Raw genomic sequence first — 12,617 nt, forward strand, 5'->3', positions numbered from 1 at the left:
CAGAATTTCAGCCTCCTGAGGTCAGCCATCAGCTGACCAGAGTCACGGGCAAGGCACCTGGTGGGCTGCGTCGGGGTGAGGCTTTCCTCGGAGACCAGCTCTGCACAGGAAGCGGGTTCGCAGCTCTGGGCCTCTGGGGGTGTCTGCGTGGCCTGTCTTTGCTTACATTCTCAGTTGTGAAATATGGCCAACGAACCTCCCGGCCTCTGAGGACCACCTGCTTTCTTCTCCAAATGCAATAGCCCTTTGAAGGAGTTTTCCAGGGTTCAATTCCAAGGTCTCAAGTGATTCTAGGCAGGGACAGCTTCCGAATGCCACACAAGGTGTCAAAAGGAAAATTCCATCACTCCTGCTTTCACCAAGGCTGCCCCTTTCTCTCCCGCTCTGCCCGCTGCTCTATCTGGGGCTTCCCAGAGCCAGAACGTTCATCAGGCCGTGGCTCCCTTGTGCTGACTCATTATTACAAAGCCCTTCCCTGTCCATTTCACACAGGTTTCCCCATTAAGTAGGGCTTGTACCCATTCAATTATCTGCTGCATAATTAAATGTGTGTGCTCCTGTAATGCCTTCCCCAAGCCTGGAAAGAAGCCGTGACTCAACCTTCCCCACTGAGTTACAGTTGGGTGCAAATACCCAGACAGATCTCGAGGCTGCATGTGGTCAAGCCACCTCTGGAGGCCGAGGCCAACACCCGACCCCTGACTTCGGAAGGAATTTTTCCAGCTTTAGTTTCTGCAGGGAACAATCATCTGTTCAGGTTCAAGGTCCACTTCTACCATTTGCACAGGTGTGAGCACAGGTCGGGGAAGCAGTCTGGACCACTCGCCAGCCCCACACCACCGAGGGCAGTATTTAGGAGGGGTGGGATTTAGGAAGGATGTTAGACTGGGTGTTGCTCTACAGACAGTCGACTCGTGTTAGTGAGGTGGTGACCACAGGGGGTATCCAGAGATTTCTAGGCTCTGCCACCTCCCTTCCAGGACCAGGTCTTAGGACCTGGACAGCAAGAAGCAACCAGGGTGGGCTCTCAGCTCCATATGGATTCCAGTGGCCCAGGAGCTCCTAAAGGGGATGGCGATTCCTGATGACTTTCAGAGGCCCCATCCATGACGCTCATGGTTGACAGCCATGCAGGTCCCCTCAAGCCAGCCACACCGGCTCCTGAGCGGCCGTTTATCCCTCCTACCCAGCAGCAGAACAGAGGAAAGAGGTCTTCTGCCCGTGTGGGGCAACAAAGCCAGGTGATTCGCTAACAGCTCAGACTTTAGATTTTTAGGTGGGAATTCCCTCCGGGGAAGAGGACTTATAGAATTATTCCTCTTCCCAGAACCAAAGGCAGGGAGGGGTGCCTGGAGGAGACCCAGACACATTCAACTTTTTACCACGGAGACGGGGAGAACGACCACACTGACTACAGTCTCAGGGGGCGTTCTTAGAGCGGTTTCTGCTGGTTCTGTAGGTACAGAAGAAACACACATGGGAATGTGTGCATGCACTTGATGTGGCCACAGGACATCAAAACCACTGCTCCTGGTGAAACGGACGCATGGGGGAGAAGTTTAGTCCAGTTCGGGGTGTGAGCAGAAATAAGGCCCAGTGATAGAATCATCTAGAGGCAGGGCAGGGTGGCCAGGCAGCTGAGGCTGAGCAGGCGGGATCCCTGTGGTTCCCCTATGGGTACTCCTGAAAAGCTGACTCAGGGTAGTGCACACAGTTGCCCTCAGGGTGCCCCTTTGCAACATGGTCACCTTCTCCCATGGTTCTGGTGCTTGCGTCTAAATGGTGACGACCATGTGCTGGCATATGCTTTGCCCCTCCACCTTGAACGTCCCCCACCCTATTCTCCACCGGCTGACCCCTTTCCATCTTCCCATCACCTTCCACTCCAAGCTTCGCTGGGTTTCTTCTTCTTTGCCCATCGCTAGACCCTTTGTTCACCCTCATCACGGCACTGAGCATACAGATTAAACAGGGTGGTTTACTCCCACTACAGTCTCAATTCCTTGAGGGGGCGGTATACGCCTGGTGGAATACTTTTGGAGTTGTAAATTCCTTCCCTCAGGAACCACGCTTATGCAGAAACCTGGGGTTCAAGGTAAATACTTCTAACTGGATCAAAGGAGGGTTTTGTATAAATATATTTTTTTTCTCTTGTCAAACCAGGACACTTTCATTACTGAGAACCTATGTTAAAATATAGACGTTCAGGTTCAAAAATGATTTAAAACTTGTAAAAAAAAAAATTTATGAGGGCTTCAAGACATATTGCTTTCTTCTGTCTTTTATGCCCGAGTTTACTGCTATGATTACATATCACTGTGGCTTAGCCTTGGGAACCCTGCTTGAGTAAGAAACAGAGGGAGCTGTGATTTTTCCTGAGATGAGCCACATGTAAGTGACAGAGCCAAAGGGCTGTGCGATTTCTCTCCTCATCCCCAACCCTGCTGCCCATCATTCAAAACGAATAAACCATGCAGTTTACGCCACAGACTGACTCACCCCAGACTCTTACAAAAAGTTCTAGTAAAACTCTGTGTCATCTAAAGGACACATGGTACAGATGCCTTTATATGAAATGTCCAGAAGAGGTAAATCCATAGAGTCAGAAAGCAGACAGGTAGGTGTCCAGGGCTGAGGGCAGGGGGAATGGGGAGCAGCTGCTCAAAAGGCAGGGGGTATCTTTTCGGGGTGGCACAAATGTTCTGGAATTAGACAGTAGTGATAGTTGCACACCGTTGTGAATGGACCACAAGCCTTTAAGACGGTGAATCTTATGTTACATAAATCTTATCACAGTAAGCAAAAAACCAAAAGTGGCTGTCTTACCTTCCTTCCAAAAGTACACTAAAAAATGTTCAAACTGTTTCATAATCACAACACTGAGGACTGGAAAAGATCATCATTTATAAAGTTGGGGACCATCTCAGCCCCACTGGTCATAGGAGACCTATGTTGTTTGGGTTTGTCGTGGATGACAGATTCCAGTTCAAAAACCTCTCTGGAGCTGTTCAGTAAAAATGTTCTCAGAGAACACTCAAGCACATTCAAGGCAAGGATAAATCACACGGATGCCGCACGGACAGACCTTTCCGAGACAGAGGGACAGCCACAAGACTCCAAAAGCAGATCACCCAGAGAATGAGGTTCAACATTTAGGCAAGAAGAATCATTTTGATTATTGAATTTGAAGATCTGATACCTTTGAAATGAAACACTACACAAACTCTGCTGAAATAAGAAATACTTTCGGTTTTTGTTTTTTTTTTTTTATGGATTATTCATTTTGAAAAGAACTGTATGGTCCCAGGGAGACAAAGTATAAAGACAGTTTGCTAGCTTAATGCAACCAAATCTGATTTGGGAATTATTATGAGGGGTTATTTAGTGCAGTTCTACATATTTTGTTTGTGATACAAATACACATATACATATATAGCTCAGGTATATATGTATGTATAAATACATTTATTTCCTGTGCAAATCACTCTGTATTTCTTCTTTCCATAAGTCTAATACTGAATTATGATGATGCAAAGGCCCTCAGGGTGTTGGGCTAACCCGTGAAAGGGCCAAACACTGCAGAAAGAAAATGATTACACACACACACACACACACACACACACACACAGAGGATTTTCTTAGTTATGGAAAATTAAGTAGGCACAACTGATTGCTCTGAGCCGGCAGGAAAACTTGGGCAACTAGCATAGGTCTGGACAACCATGGAAAGCCCACAGCAAGGACCACATCGTGACCAGCCACCAGAGAGTCAGGATGGTACACTTACCGAGAGCGTCCACTGGCGGGGGGCGCACGGTGACAAAGTGCAGGATACACAATTGACACAAAAAGGAAAATAATAAAGTCAAACTGGTATTCGAGCAGCAGGCTTACCCTTCTTTCATGTGTTAAACAGTCCGAGGCTGGCCACCGAATTTTGTTTTAGGGCAATTAAACCCACCTCCACCAACAGCCGTGTGCCCAGGTTCCCTTCCCTGACTCACTCATATTCTTTCCTTCACATCTAAACAGAAATCTTCCTACTTAGTAAGCATCACCTCTAGAGAGGACAGTACGGCTCCTAAGAAGAGAGATGACTATATTCCCAAAAGAAGCCAATTAAGGTATCAAGAAAATCCTTCAAGTATAATTTATTATAACTTGCAAAGTAATTAGAGAAACCCAAGGAAGAAAACTTAAGCTAAGGTGAAAATAAAAAAAAAAAAAGTTAACATTTAGCTTAACAGCAAATACCACATTAGTCTGGAATTCTGTGAGTCTGTTTGTTAGGTTTATAGTATTTGCTTTGCAGGGTCTGGTTGAAAAGGATAGATTGGTATCTATCTGTAGAATCTGTAGAAAGGTCAGGCTCAAGGGTTAATCCAGCAAAATGTTCCAGTCTCAGCGCTCCCAAAGAAAGTCCCTGATAAGCTTTTAGTAGTTACAGATTGAAACAGAAGGTTTTACCATAATTAATTTTTAAATTTAAATTAAGAGTAACATGGGAGTTAAAGGAGAAGGTTGCTGACTTCGTGCAGTACAGAGGCAGAAGCAGGCAAATGCCGTAAAATGTTTCCCACACCCAGTCCACACGCGCTTCGCCCGTGAAGGTACGGCCGACCCCAGGACCCCAAAGGGCCATGAGCTGACATCAAACAGCAGGGCTTAATGGGGACTCATGAGAGGCCTTTCAGAACGTGGGCTACTAGGCCAACTCCACACCATGTCCCTGCCTTCCTGCTGCCTGTGTCTTCTCCCCATCAGCTGTCCATAAGGCTGGCTCTGCCTGTGTCCCAACCCCGGACACCAGCCTGGAACTTCCCAGAGGGCAGGTACCGGTAGCCCCCAACATCTGCCTGGAGTTTACTCCTGGTAGGTGTTCAATAAACCTGCCTTCCAAAAACTGGGTACATTCACCCACAGCTGGAGCATCTGTCAAGTTGGTTTTTTTCTACATGTTTATTTATTTATTTTTGATGGGAGGGGGAGGGGCAGAGAGAGAGGGAGATAGAGAATCCCAAGCAGGCTCCATGCTGTCAGCATAAAGCGTGTCGCAGGGCTCGAACTGATGAACCGTGAGATCATCACCCAAGCCGAAATCACGAGTTAGGCACTTAACCAGCTGAGCCACCCAGGTGCCCCTGCCAAGTTGTTTTAAAATGGTTTTGAGGTACGCCTGGGTGGCTCAGTTGGTTGAGTCCAATTCTTGGTTTTGGCCCAGGTCTTGATCCCAGGGTCATGGGATCAAGCCCAGAGTTGGGCTCCTCAGTAAGCTTGGAGCCTGCTTAAGATTCTCTCTCTCTCTCTCTCTCTCTCTCTCTCTCTCTCTCTCTGTCTCAGCCCCTCTCCCTTGCTCACCGTGCTCTCCCTCAGATAATAAAATAATAAAAATCTTAAAAAATAAAACATCTAAAACAAAATGAAATGGTTTTGAAATTAAATCTAGCCAAATCTACCAAAAAACATTCAAAGTTTTTTTGATGGTAATATTTAAATACCTTTAGATTATAAATTACCACTCTATATTACAGTAAAAAAAAAAAAAAAGAGTCAAATAAAGCATGTGACAAAAGGTGATTATCTGCAGAGTGAAAATTAAGGTAAATTAGTCACATACAAAAATTACACCCCAGGGGCACCTGGGTGTTTCAGTCAGTTAAGCATCCAACTTTGGCTCAGGTCATGATATTGTGGTTTGTGGGTTTGAGCCCTGCATCCAGCTCTGTGCTGACAGCTTGGAGCCTGGAGCCTGCTTTGGATTCTGTGTCTCCCTCTCTGTCTGCCCCTCCACCGCTCACTCTCACAGTCTCTCTCGGTCTTTCAAAAATAAATAAATGTTAAAAAAAAAATTGCACCCCATATGTGTCTGCCTATGTCAAAGGCAGTGCTACAACCATGCTTAAGTTAAATGCACAAAGGAATTTGAAATTTTGAAAAAAAGAGTCAGAAGGATTTTTAGATCAAAGATCACAGTTTTTTTAAAAAGGCACGGCAGAATGCTGCTTGGTGATCTCCTGAAAACACATTAAAAGGTAAGTGATTATTTGGTTATCAGACTCAGTTCTATCAGGACAAAAAAAAATGTATCCAAAGCACGTGTCTATCCCAACATACGGTGTAAATCTCAGAAGGAACTACTAACACTTTATAAGCCAAGAGTCCAGGAAGGGACCACTTGAGGGAGATGATGCAGATGCCTCTATAAGAGTTCTGGCAGAAAAGGGAAACTACCGGTAACCAGACCCAAAAATTAACTCAAAGCCTCAGATAACCAGATTTCTTCTGGCCCTTGTAGCATTCCCGCTCCATTCTCAGGCTACCCATCTTCCAGGAGAGCGCTACATTCTAAACAGTCAGAAAGACGACTCTGGTACCTTCTAGAAGGTTCCATTCACCCCAGAAATACACAAATGCGTGCACTCAGGTCAAATAAAATGCACTTATATGTTGTAGAAAAAAAATTATAAAGGATAGAAATAAAAACTGCTTTCTGGTTGTACTCTGGAGTAACTAGAAAATCATCTGGAACATTCCAAGCTACTGATCTGACTTGGCTCACAGATATTACACCACCATGGCCACCTTGTCTGGAAGGACATGGTGCCTGACACCACCAGGTACATGGCTAGGGGCTGAGGGATGGATGCTTCAGAAACCCTTGGTCAGAGCCTCCACTCTCTACCTTCAGGCCCAAGGGCCCCATGAAGCCCCACAACCAATGCCAATTATTCTGAATCCCAGGACCAGAAGCATCTATCTCTTCATGTTACCCAGTCCAGCACCCTGGGTGTCCTGAAACTTTCTACCGGGTGCCTAGAAGGGGAGCTCATTATCCTCTCCAGGCAGCCCGAGCCAGTGCTGGGCAAGTCTAGTTGCCAGAAACTTCCTTTTGTGTTGCACTGTAATCAACCCATCAGGCTTTCTCCGTAGGTCCAAATTCTGCTAATTGGACAATTCCAGGGACTTTGAGTGACAGATGAAGACTAGTTCAGCCTCCATGGAACATTCAGATAAAAGGATTATCACTGCAGCCAAGAACTTAAGGCCTCTGGAAAGACAGCTCTGGAACAGCTCCTTTTTAATTCCCTCATCCTCTTCACCAAACTCCCAAACCTTTCCCGAGCTGGAAGTATCTTCCCTGGACTTTCCTTCCAAATCCCTTCTATCTCAAAGTTGCTAAGCTGTCAACTACATGGAATTCGGTTCCAACCTGTTCTTCCATGGGACCCCAGATTCAATGGAAGTGGATGACTGGCTGTTTTACTTATGAACATTGACCTCTGGACACACTAAAATGTTACTGGCCACAAACCCCATTTGTTGTCCAACACTAGCTCCCTGGTGCACTAAGAAGATACAATGTACATTTGAGAAGCACTGAGACCAAGAACACACATCCAAAACTAACAACTGAGGCCAATACTAACAGAACATCTGATTATGAGTGAAAACTCTCCTGCCTTGGGGCGCCTCAGTCGGTTAAGCGTCCGACTTCAGCTCAGGTCATGATCTCACAGGTCATGGGTTCAAAAGCCCACGTCGAGTTCTGTGCTGACAGCTCGGAGCCTGGAGCCTGCTTTGAATTCTGTGTCTCCCTCTCTACCTCTCCCCGACTCATGCTCTGTCTCTCTTTCTCTCAAAAAAAAAAAAAAAAAAAAAAGAAAAGAAAAAAAGAAAAAGAAAAAGAAAAAGAAAAAAAAATTTAAATTCTCCTGCCTTTATCTTGAAATGGTCTTATGGTTTTTCACAAGAACTAGGAGGGCATTTTTTTTTAATTTTTTTTTTTCAACGTTTTCATTTATTTTTGGGACAGAGAGAGACAGAGCATGAACGGGGGAGGGGCAGAGAGAGAGGGAGACACAGAATCAGAAACAGGCTCCAGGCTCTGAGCCATCAGCCCAGAGCCCGATGCGGGGCTCGAACTCACGGACCGCGAGATCATGACCTGGCTGAAGTCGGACGCTTAACCGACTGCGCCACCCAGGCGCCCCAAGGAGGGCATTTTTAAAAAATGTCCAAGCTTTAAAACTTTGCCCAGTCCTCACCCCACTGTCCACCAAACTACTCCATCTCCCCAAATATATTTTCCTCAAATACCAAATGAAAACCTCTCATTTAAGGAAAAGAGGAAATTTGGTTTGGGGGATTTCTACCTAAAAATTTTCCCAAACAAACACTAAGCACAGAGCAGCCTCAGGGGAAAAACAAAACATTTCATCAGTTGTGAGACAACAACTTCAAAAACTTGTTATCAAGAAGAACAGTCTGGAAAGAATGTCACCTTCTCAAGTTTGAGTCCCTACATTCTGGGTCTCAGTAAAACATCACAAATGCCTGCAAAGTGGATGTAGCTAGATTTTTCTGTGCACATTCGAAGTCCACGCTGGAAGAGCAGAGTTGGGTCTCGTATCTGACAGCGGGCCAGCTGGTGGAGGACAGTCAGCAGGGAGGTGGGCAGACAGCCACGAGGCACCAGGCTGGTTTCCCCTAGGGAGCCCCCAGACTCACAAACACCCTGAAAAATCTCTCTATACAACAACAGCTCCCAGCTTCCCACTGCAGCCGTTTCTAACATTCTCACAAGACTTAATAAAGGGTTTCGGAGATTATAGGCTGTGAAGGATGGAGGAGAAAATGACATAATTTCTGTAATAATTACTAGAGGACATTTGCATGAAGGCTTTTATGTGTTATCCCAAGGCTTCCAAGAAATTTATAGGTTTCATTACAACGCACAATAGGGCACGGAAACTGTCAAATTTTGGAGACAAAGGTGGGGGGAGGGAACAAGTCAAGCACAACTTTGCAAGGGCCTCAAATTAATAGATATTCTGCACTTGAGAACTTTAATTCAGATGGATTCTATTTGCTCCTGTTCTCCAGGGCTGTCACAGGCAAGGAAGTCTGAATTGAATGCTTTCTGCTTCAAAGACAAATCAAGCACATGTTCATTTCCCCAAAGTAACACTATACATAGCAGAATTTGTAGAGTTACCTTTTTTTGCTTTCTTCTGCAGTTTCAGCGTATCTGAGGACTTCTTTTTTATCTCTTGGCGGGCTTTTTTATACTCTAAGAGAAAGCAGAATTATTGAATAATTTTACCACCTTGCTCAACAGAAAATCTTTTAGGAACAACCATTACTCTCATCACAGAAAGAATGAACAATGATACGCAATAAACAGCTTAATCAGGGTACTATATGGTAAAAATCTCCTGCTGAAGGGGTTATTAACATGAAAACCAACAAAATGCACCATGGTCTTTTCCTGATAGAATTCACTCATATCAGCTGTGAGGAAAGACATCATTTGGGAATACTTTACTAAATGTGAAAAATCCACAATTTCTCAGCTCGTGTCAGGAAATTGAAGAATAGGATTTGCTTTCCCAAGGCCCCCAGTTTGCAGTGCTCTGCTCAAAAAAGAACCCATGTAGCAAACCACTGGCCAGATGTTACCATTCAGAGAAGAGCACTGAAGACTATAGCCTGAGAAATCAGACGGTGTCGGGGGGAGAAACTGCGAAACGCCCAGCTGCCTTAGCCTCATTCTCACATCAACACCAAGGCCGGCACCAGACCCCCCGGAGGAGGGGTCGGCCCACAAACACCACACTTCCCCTGACAACCACCTCCGCTTCCCCTACGGGTCTACACCTATTCCTGGATTTCTCATTTCTGTTGCTGGCACCTCCATCACCCAGATTCAAACATCTGAAATGACAGCTGCCTCTGACACTACTCTCCTTTGCTGCCCTGGTATGCATTCAATTGATTGCCAACTGCTCCAGTTCCCTTGCAGCCTTCCCCGATGCCTCCCTCCCTGCTGGTGCCATGCCACCAATCAGACACCTCAGTCACGTGCTCATGCGATCCACTGTTAGCCAACCCTTTCATTCTGGTTCACTCCCCTCAGATCCACTCACGTGCTTTCTCTCCCCGACACTTTACTGCAGTTATGAGCCTCCCAGCAATGAATGGCTCCTGCCCCTGCCATGATGCCAGCACCCCCACCCATGGGTTCCAGGAAGACCGGCTTGGGAGGTGTCTGTCTGGACCACTCTGCCCCCAGCGGCTGGCACACGAGGGGCTGGGACATGTTTGTTGAAGCATTTCCAAAGAAGGCAGCAGTTCTAGGGGTGCCTGGGTGGCTCAGTCGGTTAAGCGTCCAACTTTGGCTCAGGTCATGATCTCGTGGTTCACAGGTTCGAGCCCTGTGTCAGGCTCTGTGCTGACAGCTTAGAGCCTGGAGCCTGCTTCAGACTCTGCGTCTCCCTCTCGCTCTGCCCCTCCCCTGCTCTCTCACACTCTCTCTCTCTCTCTCAAAAATAAAGAAAAACATTTAAAAAAAAAATTAAAAAAAAAAAAAGAAGGTGGCAGTTCTGGACAGCAGCCCGAAGGATAGCTTGTATCATTAAAAGTTTGGTTTTCAGGGGCGCCTGGGTGGCGCAGTCGGTTGGGCGTCCAACTTCAGCCAGGTCACGATCTCGCGGTCCGTGAGTTCGAGCTCCGCGTCGGGCTCTGGGCTGATGGCTCAGAGCCTGGAGCCTGTTTCTGATTCTGTGTCTCCCTCTCTCTGTGCCCCTCCCCCGTTCATGCTCTGTCTCTCTCTGTCCCAAAAATAAAATAAAACGTTGAAAAAAAAAAAAATTAAAAACAAAAAAAGTTTGGTTTTCAAGATGTGTTGTGATGCCTGAAGTATGAATCTTTGGCAATTCACATTTAATTTACCTGATCGCAATTAATACCACCAAGAATCTGGGCTCTCAGCAACGGGGGCATGTTTCATGGGATCACTTTTGACTCCTTATTCTCCAACACAGAAATGCCTCCAGGAGACATGGGAACAGAGCGGGCCCTTAGGATGACACCAGCCGGCAATACCCGTGCCTCTGCTCGGAACATGCGTACTACTATGCAGAGGACAGCTTGCCCCCCTGTACCTTTTGCGTGGTCTTTATCCAGCTGGTTAGCCACTTTCTTCCATTCTTCCATCTGTTCTTGAAGCGGGTTTATCAGACAATCAATTAAAGCGCTTTCACCAAAAAGAAAGAAGAAATTAGATACATTCTGTTGTCAAGATTTACACTTAGCTGTCAAAACTACCTAAATCAAGGATTTCATGATACAAGACAAGGCAGTATACTAAGCCCAAGTTCACATCCAAATCCCTCCATTTCGTAACAACCTTATTCTCAGAACGCTCTCCAGAGACTGTTAGGAAGCCATAAGCATGACTGGTTGGAGCAACATCTCGTCTTGTTTCCCCTGCTTATCTTCTGACTCTTGTATTAACGAGCACGGATGCAGACCAGCGGGGTCACCCCTCTGGCTGCACAACAGAAGCACCTGGAGAGCTTTAAAAAGGTAAGGACGCCAGGGCTGCACCCCATACCTAAAGCCTGGCATACACTTAGAGGGTGGGACCCCGTTATTACTAATTTTTAAAAAGCCAGGGGTGCCTGGATGACTCAGTTAAGCAATCTGACTCCTGATTTGGGCTCAGGTCATGATCTCATGGTTCGTGGGTTCGAGCCCCACATCTGGCTCTGTACTGACAGTCTGGAGTCTGCTCTCCCTCTCTCTCTACCCCACCCCTGCCCGCATACTCTCTCTCTCAAAATAAATACATTATATATATATATATGTATATATATATATATATACACACACACACACATACATACACATATATATGTATATGTATGTATATATTTGTATACACATATACATATGTATATACATATATGTATACATGTATATGTGTGTATATATATGTATATGTGTATATATATGTATATATATATATACACATATATACATACATATATAAAAGAGCCACATGAGTCTGATGTGCATTCAGGATTATGGTCATGACTGTAGGCTAACTGTGGACAGCCTGGAGAAAGAAAAGCTGAATGATGAGCTCTTGGATCAGAGGGTATCCCCAGGGACTCCCTGTATTTTGTGCAGGGTCCCAAACAGATCACACATAAGCACGTGGAAAGGCAGCTCCCCACCCAGAGGAACCATGCAAGGCATGGACCCCCGAGGTTTTTGTCTGTGTAATGGAAGGAAAATGGACACATTCTGACATTTACAGAGATCCTGTAGGAAAATTAGAAAGTGCCCATAAATTGCTTGAATTGCACTGATGAGACATACTAAGAAGGTGTTCTCAGACTGCCTTTTGATCACAGAGCCTCCTGAAAACCTTCAAGTTCTCGGTACAGTTCCCTCCTTTCCTCATCAGGGTCTACGTGGCACTCCCCCCTTCATACACACTCCCTCCAGCCATCAACACAGCTCACTCCCTTATTTCTTCCAGGTGTCTGTTCAGATCTCTCTCTGGAATACACTCGCTCCCTAACCACCCAGGGTCGAATGGCCGCCACTCGTCTCCTCTCCGTGTGCCTCCCCTGGTGGCATTCAGCAGCCCCTGACGTCATGTCACGTGTACATAGTGCCCAGAGCGTAAGTCCCATGAGAACAGGACATGGTCCTATTCAGTGCTACACCCCACACTCCCTAACTAAGATAGTGCCTGGCACACAGTAGATGCTCAATAAATCATGGTCGTTGAATTGGTGTCCCCTCATGACTCAAATGTGCAGGCC

At 46.0% G+C, this 12,617-nt stretch overlaps 1 protein-coding gene across 6 annotated transcripts in view; it reads right to left on the minus strand.

Annotated features, from left to right (window-relative positions):
• The window catches only part of MTSS1 (MTSS I-BAR domain containing 1), a 180,105-nt gene that overhangs the window by 39,458 nt on the left and 128,030 nt on the right, over positions 1 to 12,617 (minus strand). For 4 of the 6 annotated variants that reach the window (XR_007148522.1, XM_047842090.1, XM_047842089.1 and 1 more), the window contains exons 5-7: positions 10,944 to 11,035; positions 8,996 to 9,070; positions 3,788 to 3,799 (exon numbers count right to left, since the gene is read on the minus strand). Coding sequence is in view for 5 of the 6 variants with exons in the window: in XM_047842090.1 (XP_047698046.1) it covers positions 3,788 to 3,799; positions 8,996 to 9,070; positions 10,944 to 11,035 (179 nt within the window). In the remaining variant the exon portion in view is untranslated. The remainder of the gene's footprint in view (positions 1 to 3,787; positions 3,800 to 8,995; positions 9,071 to 10,943; positions 11,036 to 12,617) is intronic. The other 2 variants (XM_047842091.1, XM_047842088.1) reach the window with 1 other exon arrangement.

This window comes from Prionailurus viverrinus, chromosome F2 (genome assembly GCF_022837055.1).
Source record: "Prionailurus viverrinus isolate Anna chromosome F2, UM_Priviv_1.0, whole genome shotgun sequence".
NCBI lineage: Eukaryota > Metazoa > Chordata > Mammalia > Carnivora > Felidae > Prionailurus > Prionailurus viverrinus.